General features: G+C 39.4%; 1 protein-coding gene across 26 annotated transcripts in view; it reads right to left on the reverse strand.

The window, feature by feature from the left end:
* Window positions 1-21,632, reverse strand: part of NRXN1 (neurexin 1) — a 771,544-nt gene that overhangs the window by 677,688 nt on the left and 72,224 nt on the right. For 19 of the 26 annotated variants that reach the window (XM_054061848.1, XM_054061847.1, XM_054061841.1 and 16 more), the window contains exons 3-4: window positions 5,702-5,719; window positions 1,089-1,118 (exon numbers count right to left, since the gene is read on the reverse strand). The exons of 5 other annotated variants lie outside the window; for them this stretch is intronic. In XM_054061848.1, coding sequence (XP_053917823.1) covers window positions 1,089-1,118; window positions 5,702-5,719 — 48 coding nt within the window. The remainder of the gene's footprint in view (window positions 1-1,088; window positions 1,119-5,701; window positions 5,720-21,632) is intronic. 2 more of the 26 variants (XM_054061850.1, XM_054061828.1) reach the window with 1 other exon arrangement.

The raw sequence follows: 21,632 nt of genomic DNA on the forward strand, positions 1-21,632 counted from the left end.
CTGTTTTTTCATCCTGAATGCTTTCTATAACTGTAGCCTTCTTTACCACTGCCAAAGCTTTACATCTCTCACAAAACCAGGAGACAAACTTTAAAGAAGGTCAGCCTGTACTTTAGGATAATTCTCCTTACCTTGATATCCATGAAATATTTACTTTAGAAATATACCTACCTCATGTTACCAGTGCAAAAAGATTTATATTTATTTGCATTACTTATACATACATTAAGGTATACTGATGGCATCAAAAAAGAAAGAAAATCATGTAATACCTTTACTTTTACCTATGGATTTGGTGAAATGGTTCCATGAAGAAAGCATTTCCAGACAAAAAGAGAATAAAGAAGGGGAGAGAAACAACAGTAAGAGTCATGAGTATATGTAAATGCAATTGTATCTGAACATGAAGAGACAAAGTATAAGGTAAGTGTCTGGAGACAAATGGAGGTGCAATCAGTGTTGGATTAGGGATTGAGCTTATTTTTTTCCAATCATGTACATGCAGACAAACACAGAAATAACCCATGCTTAGATAAGAAAGAGTGACATAAAAGTAACATGGAGATTGGAATGGGGGAGGGAAATCACTGATTTTGTTAAGTTGCAAAATCGTACTCTCAGCATTCCAGAAGCCAGAAGCAGGTGCTTTCTGCACATTTCCAATCAGCCGTGCATTAATGTAAATGGACTGGACTCTTCAATGTGTACAATGTGACAAGCTGAGTATTTTCTTTCAGGATCTACCTGAATAGTGCTCTTGCGCTTCAGCTACTGTTTATAGAATCACCCATAATTGTATTTTCTGATTAATATGTTAAATTTTCTTAATCACCTTCTTATTTCTCTCACCTCTTTTCAGTTATTGGACTGCGAGAGGGGGAGCTGAGGAGGCAGGAAGGACAAAAGCTCATGAAGCAAACGAAAAATAAAAAATGAAATAAGAAAAAATGTGACTAAAACCATGTGTTTATTCACAGCCAAAGACAGCTTTCAAGCATTTTGCCCATCTTTTGCGGTGATGGATTCAAAGCAGCTACAGAACAAGAAGAAACAATGAAAGCAGAGTGGAAAAGGAACAGAGCCCATACCTTGGTCGCCCATCATCAGGTGCGCCAGACCTTGAAGGGAAACAAGAGCACAGTCAGCAATGAACAAGGGAGCACGGGAAGGTGGTGTTGTCACAGTGACAAAAATGTTTTGTGACAGGCATCTGTTTCCTATGAGATGTCTGTATCACAGAGGGAAATCAAAGAGCATTTTTCAACCACTGGTTGGAATGCTTTGGGCTACGAGCAACAGAACTGCAATTCAAACACTGGGTGTTGTTTTATTGTGTATTTCTTCTGTGCAGTAGTCAGGATGACAGAAAGTAATAAAATGCTTTCAAATCCAACCAATTCCTTTAATATTCCATCTGTCTTTATCATATTTTGCTTATATTGCTTTGAATACTTTGCTGGGAGGACTTCCTGTCCTCTACTCATGAAATAACATTAAAAACCTGAAGAAGTTTAAACCTGAAAAATGGGCTGGGTCTGATCTTTTTCCCCTCATAAAAATGAGCATTTCAGGTAATTAAATAAAATTTCTTCGTCACATTGAAATGACAATGCAAAGGATGTCTCTTTATTTGTGTGAAACGTGCGAGTAGAATGAATTTATTCTGAAGAAGGCAAATTATTACATATGCAATATAAAATACAGAGCAATAAAGAAAATTTAAGTCACAACTTCTGAAGCTACTTCATAAATCTGTGAGAAATAGATTTTGCTTTATATTCGCATTGCAAGATGAAAACCAATCATACCAGTATAGGTCTAGTGATATTTCAAAACAGATGCCCAAAATGATAATCACTCAGTCAGAGCCAAATTTCATTATACTTCAACGAAAATTATTGTTTTTTAAATTCAAGATAATAAAGTGATACTAGAATATTGTGATGTTGTGAGAACATTGTTTTCAAAAAGTATGAAGGTTTTTCACATATCTGTTTTTGAAAAAATAGGCTTATTCTTGTTGAATTGAGCTGGTTTAGAATCCATTTTAGAAGTTATTAACTGGTCATGTGTTAAATATGCTCCTCTTCTGCAACAACCATAAAAAGGGATACATCTTTTTCTTATTTGCATTTAATTGCAATTAATTCACACAAAGAAGGTGTGCAATAAAATATCCTGTCCTTTATTGGAAAGCAGACTTCCTAGAGAGTTCCTGTAATTTCTAATTCACAAAGAAAATTAGGTGCATGAGTGACTCATATACTTGGGGGGAGTTCAAAGAAGATACTCCTGACTGCAATCAGTCCTAAAGGATCCATATCTTATCAGTTCCAAATCTTAAGTGAAGCTCCAAATAGGCTAACAATAGTTTTGCTGAATAGTACTTTCAAATGTCACCCTTTTTAGGTGCCAACTTAAACTGAAGGGCCTGATATGCCTTGTCTCCTATGCAACAGATTCTGTTTCCAACTATAATGCCCTACAGCTGGTGGGATAACTTGGGGCTTACAGAGATGTAAATGATAGCTGAGTGAGATCCTGAAGGGATGCCTGCAAAGCATGGCTTGGGAAGCGTCACACAGCTGTGCTGCAGTTCCCAGCTCGTGAAAGAGAGTAGAAATGTTTTCACGTACATTCTTTCTCTTTAAGCGTTGCTGCAACCAAAACAGGTATGGTGAACACACGAAGTATAAAGACTCAAGATTAATTCTTTTAATGATTATTGTTCTTGATAGGATCCCTTGCTGCATGGCCCTCTAGAAATATTAGTCTCTTCACATTATTATCTAACTTGTCTTTTGGCTTTTAACCTTTTGTGTAGGCAACTATAATTAAGCACTCTCAGACTTGTGACTTGACCTTAACACTATTCGATAGAGGAAAGGTGAAACTGGTCGAATGTTACATCTTTGTCTTTAGTCGAATGTGACTTTTCAGCAGGTACTTGTGAGCTGTTTCAGGTACGAAGCAAACCACTGTCATGTATTCTAGGGGAATGTAAAGAAGATAGTCACTTACTAGCTTGCATTGAAATATGATCTTTATAGCTATAAGGATCTAAGCACAGGAGATCGCTACTAGCAACTATTTTTGCAGAAATGATACATGAGATTGGTCAGTTCTAAACAGAGGATTCTTACATAATTAAAAAAAATACCAATAAAACATAAAGGCAAAAGTGCCTCTTGAAAACACCACAGAAACTACTCAAAATTTAAGAGTCACTTAAAGTTCTGTTCAACTAAAAAAGGAAGTCAAGTGAATGTAAGAAAATATGCTGCTCAAACCGAATATCTATCAATTAAAAAAATGTAGTACTGGTCCTCAAGATGCTGTATTTTGTTTGACTCTGTATGTTACTTTATTTGTGAAGCAAAACAGAGTTATACTCACATGCTAAAAGCACGTGATATTTACCTTATTCTACATTTTTGCAATCTATTAAAGGAGGCTATGGAGGAGTAAAGAATTACTGTTACTCTACTTATGCACTCTTCAGAGTGGTTTACAACGATAATAAATCTACTATGATAGCAGTCACTGCTCGATTTTCAAAATGCCATTATAATAGAAATCATCACAATGGACAGTCATAGGAAGTTCTAGCCTTAACCAGGCATGTACAGGCATACAGTACATTGAAAATATTCACTTGTGCACCGTATCTTCCTAAGTAGATAAAAGCCTTTTCTTTGTGAATTAGGAATTCAAAATTTAGTGAGAACGCCTCATGTGTGATAAAATCCATCGTTGTACAGAACTTGGCTCTGAAAGGAGAGAGCTCAGGGCACAGGATTGGATAGTGGAAGAGCATATGAAGATAGGATATTTTCATAATTTGATGCGTGAGTTCCATGCAGAGCATAGGCCAAAAGAAAATTTAAACATGGTAAGCCTGAAGTGAACATTTTCAGCCCTAGTTATAAATGAATAAAACTTATTACTTTCATAACGGCAGTATATACAAATTTAACTGTGAATACTACATCCTTCTGTTTCCTTATGTGAGATGCTCAGATATCACAGAAATCCAACATGGAAAGTTATATCTCAGTTTCCAGGTAGTGCTTTGGATAGACATTCTCTTTATGTATACATCCTTTGTCACTTTAATGTATGCATAAGTCTCCCAACCTGTGTTGGAATAAATTTAAGGTTGCAGTTTTAAGAATTAGATTCAGATAAAGTCTGAATGAACTGTTACTGTTATCCAGGCTTTACCTCATACTGCTGTGCATAAAAGAATGCTTAAAACGAAGAACCTCCTTATCTAGTTATACTGATCCTAATTCACATTTGAGACTCATGTTGACCAGTAAGAGTTTTATCCACAGATCAAATATAAGATAAGCTACTTATTTGTAGGCTTTCGTGTTTTCAGTTAGAATTTCTACCCCAGTACTGAATACATTTTTATTTCACAATAAAGAGGACATTTTATTGATATGTATGTGTGTGACTGTACACAATTAAAGCATTGGAATAGCTTTAATTTTTCTTTCTCCTACTGGTAACATGTATTTCAATAAAATTGTATGTGCTAAATCTGAGCACCTCTCTTTGCCCTTGAGTACAGTATCATGGAGAAATGCAGTATTGATACTTCCAGGCTGTTTTAGAAAATGACCACTGAACAGGCAAGCAGTGGCTCACGGTGACTTGAATCTTGCATGAACTACAGGACCCTGGCTCAGGGCCCTGCCATGGCATGCACTTTGCATATGAGTCAGCTTACAATGTCCTTGATTTAAAAAAAAAAATGTTAAAAGTATATGAAAGAGTAAGTTATGGCTCAGTTTAGACAGATAAGGTCATTTTTCAAATAGATAATCAGTTATACAGCATGCAAAGACTGAGCCCAGAAAGACTTTTAAAAGCAGTTGTACATAAAAAAGCACCCGCACCTTTTGGCTGATAAGCAAAAAGACAGTAGTGATTCCCAGCAAGAACTGATCTGTGAGGCACATTCTGTACCTTTAAATCTATGACATATATATATATATGCACACGATATGTTTTACTGGCTAACAGACATACTTACCGATGGTCAGGCTAGATGGTATTGTGCTTTAGATTCCACTGCCCTGTGCCATACTGTCTTTAAAGGGACTTAATTATATGCCAATATTATTATTACGAATACATGCTGCTGCTTCTTTAACAGTGTCCAAAAGGCAGAAAAATGTTGAAAAGTTAGACAGAAAGACGTTTTTCCTAATACATTGTGCTCTAAGGAATAATACACTGAGCAAGACTGGTAGTATTAAAGAGAAAAGCGCTTTCCATTTTCCTAAGCAATTAAAACATAGGTATTTAACATGCATTACATTCTTACATTACAATAGTTTCTTAAAGTGTTTTTCATACAGAACATGAGAAGAAATCAGTCCTTCTGCAAATCTCCTAGATGATTTTGAAGGGTGAGATCAGTCATATGTGTATAAAACCCATTGTTTCAGTGGGGATATTCTGAAATTACTCTACTACAGCCAAGACTAAAATGGAGCTTTGCTTGTGTTCTGTATGGAAAAAGAAATCACACTTATTTAATAAACTTGTATACCTTTATGGGTAAGAAAATGCAACTTACCGTACTGAATGTTATGCGTACTTTTATAACATTAAGCAGAAGGGGAAAAAAACCACTAAACAGAAGGGAAAAACAAGAGCTTAGGAAAATAAGGTAGAAAGCACCCACCTTCCACATAGTTGTCTTCTGTAAGCACATAACAGGGAAGGAGAGAAAAGGAAAACATTCATTAAGCAGCATGCAGACTGGAACTTGCCATTGCATGTCTTCATCATGCAAGGCATCAAACACAACATGCAAGTGCTCCATTGCTACAATCCAGAGGGAAAAACAAAAGCACCAGGGAAGTAGTGTTGCCTCTATTTAACAAAATTTACATGATATGACATAAAACAATACTGTTCCTTGAGTGCAACAATTGTACAGGATTTACTGCAGCTCTTTGTAAGTTCAATTGTTATCAGTCATTCATGAGAGGATCTTCTTGTAAGACTTTTAGAACTACATATTTAAAAGCTGTCATTTGTAATAGGGATTCTAAGTTCATTTGCTTCTACCTTCCCATTCTGATTTTTCCTCAATGACCTCTATGAAGTAGATGATTTTAAAAAGATCAAACAAGTTGACTTAAGTTTTAGAATATGCTGAGATGATATTGCCACTGGCAGTGTGGCTGATCTGGTACTCATTACTGAAGCACTTACTCTGGTCATTCAATCAGATCTCCAAATCCAATGGGGGAAAACTGTCACTTAAGCTGGGTGGAATAACTCAGAACTGTAGGACCATGTCCCACTGCGTATGTCAGCATCAGAAACTTGCTCATCCTAAAAAATCAAACAATTCTCTGCCTTGGACAGCTAGCAAAGGCCACAGCTATCTCGGTCATGAGTTCTGCCGGCAGCTCTATGATTCTATGATTAGATCAAATGTCATTTGCCTAAGTAAAGGCTGCTATCAATAAGCAATAGAATCATAGAATTATTTGGGTTGGAAAGGACCTTAAGGATCATCCCAACCCCCTGCCATGGACAGGGATGCCTTTCAAGGGAGCAAGAATTTTGTCTTTTATCACTGGCCCAACATCAATATGGGGCACAGGAAGAAAGGTTCCCCCCAAAGTCTACATAGTGGGATGTGGCTAGGAATTAATCCTCAGCTAACAAAGCAGAAACAATTTAAAGTTAAGAAACAGGCTCAGTGTCCTAGTACTCATGCCAGTCTTTGTATCCCTCAGCTCCTCCCCCAGGTAGGTGATTTCGAGGGAGCATGCCTCTGTTACCCATTATAATTTTGACTGAGGAGAGGACAGGAAAGAGTACAAAGATATCTCAGAGGAGAAAATGGCAGAGGTAAAACAACAAAGGAAAAACAACACAGAAGTCAAGGGGATGGACTGTGCGAAACCAACAAAGAAACAGAGAAGGGTGACAACGTGGCAGTCTGGCTGCAGGGAAGCTCTCTTCCTCCAGCATGTGCTGCCTCCACCAACATTCGCTGGGAGCAAGCACTCAGATGCAATTGCAGATTGAAGCCCAGTTCTGCCATTACAGGTCATTGCTGGTGGAGCCTTCCTACAGGAAAATACCTTTTCATGTGACCATTAAGAAATGCAACCTAAATTAATTTGGATATATTGTAAAGGAGGGGTCAATAAAACCAGTTACGCAGAAGTGGGCTCAATGATATCTCTTAAGCACAATAATTTCCTGCCAGAATGCATCATTTTTCGTGACAAAAAGCCACAAACAGTGCAAAAACTCATCATACATAGATGGTATTCCAAGAAATAATTTTACGCTTACCACTTTAAGTATAATAGCTGCTATAAACGATGAATAATAAGGGTTCAAGTCTCTCAGTGTTTAGTTGCAATGCTCATAGGTCAGACTAGATAAAGTTATATGGCCTAAAATACCATAAATCACCTTTTCCATGCACACAGTCTAAATCCAGACTTTTAAAATCTCACTACCCACAATATTAGTTTGCTATGAAAGTGCAAAAGGTTCATACTGTTTCATGCATATAGGAAAAGAAGAGATTGAAAAGACAAAAAAAAGAGATGAAAAGCAGTATGCCAGTTGTAAGTAAATACCTGAAGAACAGCAAATCGAATAAAGTTCACTAAGAAAATGAAAAACAGCCAATTTCACAAGATAAAGATATTGTGCTCTACACACAGTGTAAATTACTGTGATTTGGGGGCTATTAGAAACAGCTACTTCTAGCTAAAGTCGTCTGGAAGAGCCATCTTCTTTTAACTGCATAATTTCCTGTCTTTATGTACAAAGCCCTCAAAACTTAATGGAAAAGAAGTAAGTTATTTCAGCTGTAGCAGAACTTCAAGCTCCTTCATCTACTCCTGGATACCGCAGCGTCCGTACATTGCAATAACATCCTTTTTGGTGGTTGTATTTACCTTAACACAGCTAATTAAACCCAACATCTGATCATGCTAAAATACCAGTCCTGTTGCTCACAATGTCAGGCAAATGGAGGGTTCCGAAAATGACATCACAGTCAGCAGCAGAGAGTTAAACCCATCTCGTTACAGAGTTTAGCATATCCTGTGTTATATTATGGGACCTGTTCCTAGAAGGGATTGGTATGTCTTTTTTGATGACTGTCACCAGGAAGGTTTACACTACCTGAGTCTGATGATTGAGTCTGATTGATTAAACTTTTAAGTGACAATAAATTAAATTGTCAAAACATTTTTAATTAATTCACATTGAAAATGTTGAATTCCTGCTCTGTGAGTAGAACAGCACATATAGCCAAACCCCTGTACACTAGCAAACAGAACTGAACATTCATTCTTCCACATGTTTTTGTCAGGGTAAGTTCAGCCATCTTGAATAGCTCTGCAATTTAAGAAAAAAAAAATAGTTAAGCTTGTTAATGGTACTTAACAAGGGTTTTATTTTAGATTAGTGTTGAGCACTATTAATTGTTTAAGGTGTTTTTTTGTGATAGTTGATATAGGGACAAATCCTGTATGGCCAGCTTAGTGGCTTTCTATGATGGGGTAACCACAGCAGTGGACATGAGTAAACCAACAGATGCGATCCATCTAGACTTCTGTAAAGCCTTTGACATGGTCCCCCACAACATCCTTGTCTCTAAATTGGAGAGATATAGATTTAATGGGTGGATGGTACAGTGGATAAGAAATTGGTTGGATGGTGGTATTGAAAGAGTAGTTGTCAGTGGCTTAAAGTCCAGATGGAGATCCGTGACAAGTGATGACCTTCAGGGGTCTGTACTGGGACCAGTGCTGCTCAATACCTTATCAATGATATTGACAGCAAGATTGAGTGAACCCTCGGCAAGTTTGCAGACAACACCAAGCTGAGTGGTGTAGTTGCCACATCGGAAGGACGGGATGTCATCCAGAGAGACCTGGACAGGCTGGAGAAGTGGGCCTGTGAGAACCTCATGAGGTTCAACAAGGCCAAGTGTAAGGTCCTGCACCCGGGTCAGGGCAATCCCTGTTTTCAGCACACGATGGGAGATGATGTGATTGAGAGCAGCCCTGCAGAGAAGGACTTGGGGGTGCTGGTCAATGAGACACTCTACATGAGCCAGCAATGTGCGCTCACAGCCCAAAAGGCCAACCATGTCCTGGGCTGCATCAAAAGAAGCGTGACCAGCAGGTGGAGGGAAGTGATTCTGCCCCTCTATTCCTCTCTTGTGAGACCTCATCTGGAATACTGTGTCCAGTTCTGGAATCCTCAACATAAGAAGGATATAGAGCTGTTGGAACAGGTCCAGAGGAGGGCTACAAAGATGACTGGACGGCTGGAGCACCTTCCATATGAGGACAGGCTGATCTTATAGCGACCTTCCAGTACCTGAAGGGAGCCTACAGGAAAGCTGGAGAGGGGCTATTTATAAAGGCTTGTGGTGATAGGACGAGGGGAAATAGGTACAAACTGGAGAAGGGCAGATTTAGACTAGACATTAGGCAGAATTTTTTCACGAGAGTGGTTAGACACTGGAACAGGTTGCCAACGGCAGGGGCGTTGGAACTAGACGATCTTTAAGGTCCCTTCCAACCCTAACTATTCTATGATTCTATGATTCTATGATTCTATGATTCTATGATTCTATGATTCTATGATTCTATGATTTCCATCTCTCTAACACTTTGCTTGACTTTCCTGATTCTCCTTTTCTTGGCATGCCCTCTTCTTTTAAACAGACAAAAGTCAGAAGATCCAAATTCTAATTTTGTTTTTTATTCCCTTTGCTAACTCCAGCCACTCGTAGAAAAAATAAGGAGGTGGGGTGTGGAACTCTTTGAAAGCCATGTATACTATCAACAGCTTAGTTTTGCAATTTGGAGGGAACAGATTTTCCTCATCTGCATCAGTAGTAAGTGTATTTATGTCATTACAGTTGCACTGGAGTACAGTATGTAGCTGGAGGAGAGCAGGCCCATAGTACACATTTCTGGCACTGCTGATGATTTAGCCACCCATAATCCGAATTTACTCACATTCACATCCATCCACCCTTGGAAGACCTTATTTCCTATGGAGTAGCTCTGTTGGCATCAGTGGAACATGAGGCTTTCAGGACCCAGAGTGCCATCTCCTAGCTACTGTAGGCATTGGCACAGAACAGCTCACAACCACTTCTGCACCCAATCATCGTACTCAGGATTTTCACCAGTGCATAGTGCACAGCCCAAGTCTGGGACAAGAGGCTAAAAGGGATTGTCAATGCAACAGCGGAGGAACAGGATGGCCTTATGACCTCCACTAGCAACTATGACTTCCTCATCAACACTCTGACTTCTAGTGGGTGCAAAAAGTCCTCTGTTTCCATGTTGCACTGCGCTACTCATTTGAAGAACTAGACAGGTCTTCACCCACTGCAAACACTTATTTCCTAGACATTCCCCCACCCCACCCCAACAATACAAAATCACACTGCTAAATTCTGTCTTTAAAACCTAACTCCTTCAGCCAAATTCTGCTTTCAGCACTACTGGTGTAATCTGTTGACTGCACATATTGTGCCAAATATTCAGCTGATTTAAATCTGGTGTGACATGGTTGAAAGCAGCAGAACTACACCACTTACACAGGCTGTGAATCGGGCTTATTATCTTCACATTAATTGTCCCAGGCTGTCCCTACTGAGCTGAAAGCAGAATCTGCTCCATACTTTTCACAGTAAAAGCCCAATCAATATTAAATTATTTTAGCATATTTCTATGATTCTGTGATTTTTAAACAGAATCTTATTTTAACAAGAAATCTTTAATAATTCAGAGCAATTTTAGTATTTGCTGATGCTTCACAGAAACCTTGATTAACTGACTGTTTATACGTGATGTAGTTATTTCTGCTATCACATTTTTTCCTTCTGCTATAATGTTTCCACCTTAAACACACACAGAGCACAATATTTGTCCTGACAATTATATAAGCACAGTATTTTCATGACAGATGAAATGGTACATTAGTATTTTGACATTACAGAAATAGCATTCTAGCAATAACATATTAGTAGTGGCACTTGTACAGGATTTTCATCCCTCATCAAAATTATCATTCAAAATCTATCTGGCAACAATGAAGGGTATAAAAACCACAAATATAATTTATGAAATTACATAAAATATTCAGTACTACAAGTAGTGAGGAAGTTGCCTGAAATAAAGCAGGTGTCTTGCAATAAAAATGGCTAGAAATTTAGGATGTGATCTTTTAAATTTGTTTTCCCAAAGAAGAATCATAGAATCATAGAATGGTTTGGGTTGGAAGAGACTTAAAGATATCCAGTTCCAACCTCGCTGCCATGGGCAGGGACATCTTCGACTCGATCGGGTTGCTCAAAGCTTCATCCAACCTGGCCTTGAACACCTTCAGTGATGGGGCATCCACGACTTCTCTGGGCAACTTGTGCTAGTGCCTCACCATCCTCACAGGAAAATGTTTCTATAAATTTATCTACTTAAAAAATGGAAAATGTCATTTCAAGAGGCAGCTTTTTTACTATGGGACTGTACCTAGCACCTCTTGGACAATGTAACTTAGACTATCCCATCATTTTCTCAAACTCCTAGAGTAGTTGTCTTATTTAGCATGTGGTTCAGAAGAAAATATTTGGATAGAATATGAAAACATGATGTTATAAAGCATGAACAGTCACAGGCTCAATAATTATGAACTAAAGTAATTCATTGAAAATCGGTAGCAGTTAGCATGGGTCTTCTCAAGTGCTGTATATCTGACCAATTCCATCAGGATCATTTGCATTTTGTTTAAATGAACTTTTGAAAACAACTGCAATTATTGACTGTAATAATTGACTGTAATTATGGATCATTAGACATGTATTATAAAGATACCTAGTACAGAAAACTGATTCTGTTGCAGCCTTCTTGAATGTTGAGTCAATAGGGAAGCAGCATTTCCTACAGTGGGGTCTCATGGAACAGAATTTGTGTTTCATTTACAAAATCTTCAAATCCACTAGAATTTAGGGAAGAGAGCTCAGGAGCTCTTACATTTCTACACGGCCTCCATCAGTCTGAAGTCAATGTCCAGCATCTCCCATCCTCCACACAGTGTTGTGTAGGCCTCAGTCAGAGGACTTTCTATATGTAGAAATACAATATAAGAGGGACTCTATTGATTATTTTTGTGGATAAAAGAAATTTCAGAATAATGGGAGTTTGGTTCTGTTCTAGCTCCATTTTCTACCTACATCTTTGTGAACATCCCTTCTTTTCTGGAATGTCCTGCACATGACTCAGGAGAAAGGTGTGATACTATCAGGAGCAAGATGACTCGTCTCGACCAAAACTGAGGACAAGGCTTTCTGATAAATGATGATCATTAGGGCACAATCAGAAGCTTTGGTGAGTTTTGTACAAGACAAGGCCATCAGTCCAACTTCAATATAATTCTGCAAATACTAATGACATCCATAAATTTACTTCAGGTGAGGCCAACTTTTCTAGACAGTGGTATGTATCTCAAGCGTATTGAGAACTAAATAATGCCATGAGCCAGCAATGTATGCTCACAGCCTAGAAGGCCAACTGTATCCAGGGCTGCATCCAAAGAAGCGTGGCCGGCACATTGAGGGAAGTGATTCTCCCCATCTACTCTGCTCCTGTGAGGCCTCACCTTGAGTATTGTGTTCAGTGTCTGGAATCCCTGACATAAGAAGAATATGAAAGTGTTGAAACAGGTCTAGAGAAGACTACGAAGATGACCAAGGGCTGAAGCACCTCTGCTATGAGCACAGGCTGTTTGGGTTGTTCAGCCTGGAGAAGAGAAAGCTCCAGGGAGACCTTATAGCGGTCTTCCAGCACCTGAAAGGGGCCTACAGAAAAGCTGGGGAGGGACATTTTATAAGGGCATGTAGTAACAGGATGAGGGAGAATGGCTTTAAATCGGAAGAGGGAAGACTTAGACCAGACATTAGGAGAGAATTCTTCACAATGAGGGTGCTGAGACACTGGCACAGGTTTCCCAGGGAAGTTGTGAAGGTGTTCTAGGCCAGGCTGGACAGGGCTTTGAGCAGCCTGATCCAGTGGAAGGTGTCCCCCCATGGCAGGGGAGGGTCAGAACTGGGTGATCTTTAAGGTCCCTTCCAACCCAAACCATTCTACGATTCTATGACATCATTTTAGTTAAGCTTCTGTAGACAAGCTCCTAGTGTGAAACAGCCACTAAAGGGGGCAGTGCAAGACTTGAATACACAGCCAAAGAAATAACAAACAGAAACAGAAAATGGCATTATTTTGTGGCATAACTAAAACCATTACTGTGTTTAGTTCCAGTGCTGATACATTTAAAAGGAAGTGAAAAATGAAAGAGGTTTCAGAAAAAAACACTTTCCCCACCATCATTCATGGCATTAAAAACCTAAGAAAACTCAGCAACCATGTTTTTCAACAAAAGCCCTAAGGTCCTCCATCTATTGAATATATCAAAGATGAGATTAAGAGGTGGTTTGAACTCAGCCAGTAACTATCAGTATTGGGAGGAGGATTCTTGATACCTGGAAGTTCTTTCAACCGGACAAATACTGTGATCAAGAGTCGGGAAAGTTCAAACTGAAAATAAGGTGAAAATTTTCAATAAAGTAATAGGCATTGGGAATATTGGGAAATTCTTCCCTGAAGTCCTAAGAGAGAGCCTTTCTCAAACAGAAATTGTTTCTCCAACATTGCTTTTGGGCTGAATTGTAGGAATCACTTGAAAAAAAATCTGCCTTTTCCCATTTAGGAGATGAGGTTTATATTTTCACAGCAGTACATTCTGGCCATAATCTGTATGAATCTATGAATTTTCTCTAGTCAAACGAGAGCAGAAAACAAGCATTAACAGCAGCAAATACTTTGATACCCCGTTAAACACAAAACTGTTTAAATAAATTGTTTTCTCAGAACCAATCTCTGCATCATTTGCACAAGGAGCTCACTGAGAAATGTTTCCCATGAAGAATTCAAATGCAATGGATGAAAATATTAATTCAGACAAATCATTACAATTGTTCCCAATGGGAAAATACCCCATCTCCAATTTACTTCTACACCCTGTAATATTTTCTAACACCATCTCCAGTTGCCTGCAGATGACAAACAGAATCAGAATCAAGCCATGACTAAATAAATATTCTGAGACAATTTTTTGTGCTGTTTGATTCCTGTGCAGCTTCATCACTTTTTGATCTTTTATCACGGGTGTATCAAACACAGACTCATTCAACATTGCTCTACTTTAATGCTATTAATCTATGCTTATTTTATTGTTACATATTTGTAGATATCTGACATTTGAATATACTTGTGCTTTTTTGGAGCCACAGTAGTTAAGGAATAAGCACATCTTTGATACTCTTATCTCCTTTTTCTCAGCTACCTCCCATAACTGATGTTTTTTGGTAAGTTACTTGTCCTCTTCTTTCAGTAATTTTTACCAGACTTCTAAATAAACTTTGCCTGACTCAGGGGAGAGACCGTGATGTAGATATAAAAATGACTGCTTTTTAATTATATTCCAGTCCCAAGATATTTGACTTTGGCCTTATTTTGCCACCTCGTTAAAGTTAATTCTTCTTCTCCAAAACAGGTCTGGCTAATCTCAGATGTGCTAAACTTCAGACCTGCTTGCAATGTTCCAGCGCTTTAAAGAAATCTGCATCAGCCACTAGAACAAGTATTCTTGCATCTGTGTCATGGCTGCAGGAACCACAACCAGGAATCAACAGTGGAAACACAGGGTTTTGTATAATTTAATTTAGTAATATTAATAATAGAGATAATGAAAGGAGAAATTACATTTGCATAAGGAAAGGCAAGTCAAAGAACCACTCTCCCTCCTCAGTATTTATATTTCCATATAAGCAGAAAATGAAACACAATATAAATCTCTGTATTTCACAGTAAACAGATATTCTTTAAGAACTGCTGCTCTTTTTCCTTTTACCCTCCAGGAATATTTCTCTGGATTGGAAACATGTAGTTTCCATTGAAAATTGCTGGCATTTGCATGCTTTACTTTGATTTGTGCTTTCAGATATCTTCTTTGTAGTCACAAGTGGTCTTATTTCCTACCATGGAGAATCGTGGAATCACAGAATGCCAGGTTGGAAAGGAACTAAGGGATCATCTGGTCCAACCTCTTAGGTAATATATTACTTTAAATGAAATGACCCAGCTGAGCCTTAAAAATGTCCAGTGTAGAGGAATCCACTGCTTCCCTGGGGAGATTATTCCAGTGTTTAACTGTTCTCATGGGGAAAAATTTTCTTCTGTAATCCAAGAGAGGGCAGATAGCCTAACAAGAATTAAGGACTGACAGGGTATGGTCCGCTTTATATGGCCTGTACATGTTACCACAAGTCCTCTTTTCTGCCTAGCACTACTATTACTCCTTTGGATTTTCTCCAGTTTAGTCCTGCTGGGTACATGGCATGAAAATATATTTTCAGGGTATTCCTATCAAAACCTTTCATACCAAATTAAGTCTTCTGGCTGGCAGAGAGTAAGACAAGAACACATTATGTTCTGTAACAGTGATGCAGGATGACACGGGTGTTTCTATTTTAAGAATATCTGTTTGGAAATAAATTTGAAAAATACATAAAATAACTTGTTGCAACAATGTCTTTAAGAAACAGTTGTAAAATGATGAATAAAGACTTTTCAGAATGTTTCATGCTTGTTTTGGTGTACATGAGAATAGAAATCATCCCAGTAAATCTGAGTCCTTGTTGCACTCTGTAGTAAATTATGTCTTTACAAGAGGCTGACAAATCAGGCCCCAGTTACTATCAGAAGAAATCAAATCCTTGTCCAATCATCCCTTCAGCAAAACTGGTCTGTTAGACCCATTAAAACACCAAGATTAGCTGAGCTGACAGTGAGTAAAGATGCCATGCAGTGTTTGAACAGCAGAAGTGATTTTCCAGCTGGATGGCAGCTTTACAGAGGTGATGATCCTGAGCATAGCATGAACAGGAGATTCAAAGGAAGTGAGCTCATACTTTTTGTCCATGAGAAGGATATTGGTTTTAGACAATGCTTCCCAAAACTTTTCTGCTGGATTTACATTGTATGGTGAATGGGCAGCTATCCATGCTTTCACAATCTCTGCTGCATAAATAGAATATTTCTCCTCTACAATACTTACTAAAGAGCAATGACACACGCATGCACATACTGCCCATCAGAGACATCCACTCAGGCTCTGGCTCTGTAGCTCGATATTTCCGCCTTCCCAGACTCGTATAACACCAAAATTAACAGGACCACAAGCAAAGTGAGCAATATTTCTGTATCGAGGTGCTGCTTTTATACAAAAGAGGAATGTTTGTATGCTGTCAGTGATGCTGTGACTCTAACAAAGGCGGCTGAAGACAGCTTGGTATGAAGCGTTCTTCAGAGTTAGCAGCTAAAGGTGTAGAAGATGTGCTATTACACAATTATAGAACCATAGAATACTTTGGGCTGGAAGGACCCTAAAGATCATCCAGTTCCAGCCCACCTGCCATAAGCACAGACACCACCCACTAGACCAGGCTGCTCAAAGCCCCATCCAACCTGGCCTTGAACCCTTCCACAGACAGGGCATCCATTACTTCTCTGGGCAACCTATGCTACTGCCTCACCACCTTCATTGTGAAGAATTTCGTGCTAACATCTAGTCTAAATCTTCCCCCTTCCAATTTAAAGTCATTCCCTCTCATCCTATCACTACATGCCCTTGTAAAAAGTTCCTCCACAGCTTTCTTGTAGGCCCCTTTCAGGTTCTGAAAGGCTGCTATAAGGTCTTCCCAGAGCCTTTTCTTCTCCAGGCTGAACAACCCCAAATCTCTCAGCCTATCCTCATAGCAGACATGCTCCAGCCCTCAGTCACCATCTTTGTGGCTTCCTCTGGACCCATTCCAACAGTTCTGTATCCTTCTTATGTTGGGGATTCCAGAACCGGACACAATACTCCAGGTGAGGTTTCACAAGAGCAGAGTAGAGGGGGAGAATGACCTTCCTCGATGTACTGGCCCCACTTCTTTTGATGCAGCCCAGGATACGCTGGATTTCTGGGCTGCCAACTCACACTGCCAGCTCATGTCAAGCTTCTCATCAAACAGTACCCCAACAGCCTTCTCTGCAGGGCTGCTCTCACATTGTACCCCAACCTGTACTGAAACTGCAAATTGACCCAACCCAGGTCTAGGACCTTGCACTTGGCCTTGCTGAACCTCATGAGCAGAGCAACAATATTCAAAATACTTTATCATATAGTTCTTTAGCAGCCACCATCAAATTTTCTTGGCTACTACTGAGATTCATTTTGTGGATATGAACTTAGTTGAACCTGCCTTTGGAAGCTGCTAGCATGGTACAAACCAAACTTTTTGCTCACTTAAATGGGAAATCCCTCTGAAGTGAGCAGAGCTGTGCTCTGGAAGTCAGCACACTGTAACCGAGTGCTTAATTTGACATCAAATTAAAATTTAATCGCAGCTATCTGTGACTATGAGTGAGCAAAACAGATATCTTTGTATTTTTTTAAGAACTTGATTTTCCTCTTTACTAGACTACAATCTTTTCAATGTTAATGCTTAATGTTATTCTGATTAATTAGTAGTTACAGATAATTACAATGAAACTAATTACAAGAAATTTTACAATTAAAAAAAGTCAACATTTCTTCCATTAAAATTTGATCACCCCTTCCTAAAGGAAAGATATTTGTTATTTCTGCCATAGGTTTGACGGGAACTGAGTAACAATATTTTTTTTACAGCCATATGAATGCCTGGATAGAGCTCCCATGTACACAGAGCACATGTACACATTACAACCAGGAAACAGATGCTTTAGAACAGTTCTTGATTTTCATTAACCACTTTGATATGAATTGGTTAAACACTTATTTTCTTGGCATGAGTACATATTGTGCCTTTACTAAAGCTGCTAAGCAATATAAAAAACTTACAGGTGTTAGTTTTACAACAGGTGAAAAAGGTGGCTCCTGACAATGAGATGATAAGCCTGACCTGCTTCTGTAAAACTCTGAATGCGTGTATACTACGGCTAGATCATTCATTTCCCATCTGTGAGTGCTCCTATCTCAGAACTGCACAATTAAAATCTCTGGTGGAAGCAGATGTTTCAAGACTGTCACATTTTGGGGATACCTATAAAATGAACCTAAACCAAGTTAAATCTAGTTCTTCTCTTCCTAACAGTTTAAGTAATAGCATAGAATCATGGAACCGCTAGGGTAGAAAAGACCTCTGGAGGTATTCTCATTCAATCTCCCTGCTCGAGCAGGGCCACATAGACCTCACCGCATTGAGCTCTCATTACATTGAAGACTTCACAACATCTCTGGAAAAGCTGTGCCAGCACTTGGTTACTTTTCTAGTAAAAAAGTGTTTCCTGGTGTTCAGATGGCACCTTCTGTGTTCCAGTTTGTGTCACTGCCTCTGGTCCTGTCACTGGGCAACACTGAAGAGAGCCTGGGTCTATCTAGTAGCTCCCTCAGCATTTGTGCTTGCATCCCATCAGGCCCCATGGGCTTAATGTATGCCCAATTTGCTTAAATAAGTATTCCCTGATCTGATGCTCTTCCACCAAGAGTACATCTTCCTTTCCTTTTTGACTCTAGGACCCAGGACTACTGAAGGCTGATCTTGCTTGTAAAGGCTGAGGCAAAGAATGCATTCAGTACTTCAGCTTTTTCTGTATCCTGTGTGACCACATCCTCTGTCTTGCTGACAATGGGTCCACATTTTCCACAGTCTTTCTTTTGTCAATAATATACTTACAGTCGCCCTTGTTGGTTTTGACATCCCTACACAGATTAAATTCCATTTGGGCTTTGGCTTTTCTAACTTCATTTCTGGATGCACAAACAATGTTTCTGTGCTCATCTCAGGCCAGCTGTCCTTGCTTCCACATTTTTTATGCTGCCTTTTTGTGTTTAAGTTTGGCTTCCAGCTCTTTGTTCATCCACACAGGCCTCCTGGCATTTTTGCCTGGCTTCATACTTGTTGGGATGGTATTCTCTTGTGTTTGGAGGAGGTGATCCATAAATATTAACTGGCTTTCTTGGACCTTATCTCCAGGACCTTATCACACAAGTATCTTCTGAGCAGATCTCTGTAGAGGCCAGAGACAGCTCTCCTGAAGGCGAGTGCTGTGAGCTTGCTTCTCACCACCCTCCATGCCTTAGGACCCTGAATTCCATCATGGTCAGTCTTGATCTTCACATCCCCAATGAGCCCATCGTTGTTGGTGATGTCCAGCAGAGTACCTCTCCTCATTGGCTCTACTACCATTTGCAGGGGAAAGTTATCACCAATGCATTCCAGGAGCCTTCTGGACTGCTTAAATCCAGCTGTGTTGTCCTTTCAGCACACACCAAGGTGGTTGAAGTCCTCCATGAGTACTAGAGCTTGCAGATGTGAAACTCCTCCTATCTGCCTGCAGAAGGCCTCTTCCATGTCCTTCCTGGTCAAGTAGACTATAGTAGACATCCACCATAATGTCACCTTTGACAGTTCTTGAAGCCATCCTTGTTACTTTTATTCCTTTCTGAAATAGATTACTTGGCCATATATTCTGATGCTAAGCTTTACTCATTTTGCATTTTCTTCTGAACCTACAGTATCTTCAGTGCAGGCCATGGTCTGATGTTATGCTGTGATATAACCCATCTATCATCATACATCATAAAATCATAGAATTCCAAGGTTGGAAAAGAGGTTTGAGATCATCAAGCTCAACCATCCCTGTTCACTACTAAATCATATCCCTAAGCACTTCATCTACCCATCTTTTAAATACCTCAAGGCATGGTCACTCAATCACCCCCCTGGGCAGCCTGTTCCAGTGCCCAATAACCCTTTCTGCGAAGAAGTTTTTCCTAATGTCCAATCTGAACTTCCCCTGGCGCAGCTTGAGGACATTCCCTCTTGTCCTGTCTCCTATCACTTGGGAGAAGAGATCAACACCCACCTCACTACAACCTCCTTTCACGTAGTTGTAGACAGTGATAAGGTCTCCCCTCAGCTTTCTTTTCTCTAAGCTTAACAACCCCAGTTCTCTCAGCTGCTCCTCATAAGACTTGTTTTCCAGCCCCTTCACCAGTTTTGCTTTTCTCTGGACATGCTCCAGGACCTAAATGTCTTTCTTGTAGCAAGGAGCCCAAAACTGAACACAGGATTCTAGGTGTGGCCTCACCAGAGCTGAGTACAGGGACAGAATCACTTCCCTGGTCCTGCTGGCCACACTGTTTCTGATACAAGCCAAGATGTCATCGACCACCAGAGCACATTGGTGGCTCATGTTAAGTCCGCTGTCAACCAACTGCCCCAGGTCCTTTTCTGCTGGGCAGATTTCCAGCCATTCTTCCCCCAGTCTGTAGCGCTGCACGGGGTCATTGTGTCCCAAGTGCAGGACTTCGCACTTGGCCTTGTTAAACTTCATCCCACTGGTCTCAGCCCATCGATCCAGCCTGTTCAGATCCCTTTGCAGAGCCTCCCTACCCTCCAGCAGATCAACACTTCCTTCCAGCTTAGTGTCATATGCAGACTTGCTAAGGGTCCATTCAATGCCTTCATCCAGGTCATTGATAAAGGTATTCAACACATCTGGACCCAGTACTGAACCCTGGGGGACATCACTTATGACTGGCATGGTAGCATGTTACTGATGAAAAAGTGGTAAAGCATCTTTTCTATGTTCAGTTCTTCTACAGCTTTTAGAAAAGAACAAAGATGTTGGCAACAAGAAAAATCAGTGCAGGATTCTTTAGAGAAAACTATTTCTGGTCTAAAACTTTATCAGTATCAACCATAACAATTAGTTGTCTCTGTGGAGTACTGCCCTGTATTTTATATTAAGGGGACAGCAAGGAATCTTGTAGTGACTTTTTGTTGGATTGAGTCAAATAGAAGTTTAGAAGGAAATTAATGAGAACATCTAACTGCAGAGTTACAGGAGAAAATATCTAAGGAGACATAAATACTATTGGTTGAGTAATATGAAAAACTATATCCATTAAAATGTGTTCTGAATGTATTTCTTAGCATTCTTTTGAGGTTACATACTAAGCATGATAGAAAATTGTATTTCTTAAATATTATTAAAACAAGATTTTAATAAGAAGTGTACTAAGCAAATGCTCCTAGAGGGGAAATCCTCTGTAAGGTAAACCCCAGTGAATAGCAGAAATCTTGTTTGATTGTGGGCCCATTATTAAAATGAGCACTCAAACCACTTGTTTCCTAGTTTTTATTCATAAAGAGAAGGAATAATTCTCAGGTTCCCAAATAGGAAAAAAATCCTACATCTAAACCATAATTAAAATTTCTCCCCAGCAGAGTACTTATGCCATTAGGCAATTCACAGAATTATAATCATGAAAGCAAGGATCGTGTATCATATAACCTATACACTTAATCAAGTTAACGAAACTCCCAAACAAACCACAAAATTTCTGGAGGTTGGGGTTTTCTTCCAATCATATTTTTAGAATAAAGAAATAACCTGAGCAATTCACTATCTACTAAGAGAGAAACACACATATGAACAAGGTGGAATTGCTGTGAG

This window comes from Cuculus canorus, chromosome 3 (genome assembly GCF_017976375.1).
Source record: "Cuculus canorus isolate bCucCan1 chromosome 3, bCucCan1.pri, whole genome shotgun sequence".
NCBI lineage: Eukaryota > Metazoa > Chordata > Aves > Cuculiformes > Cuculidae > Cuculus > Cuculus canorus.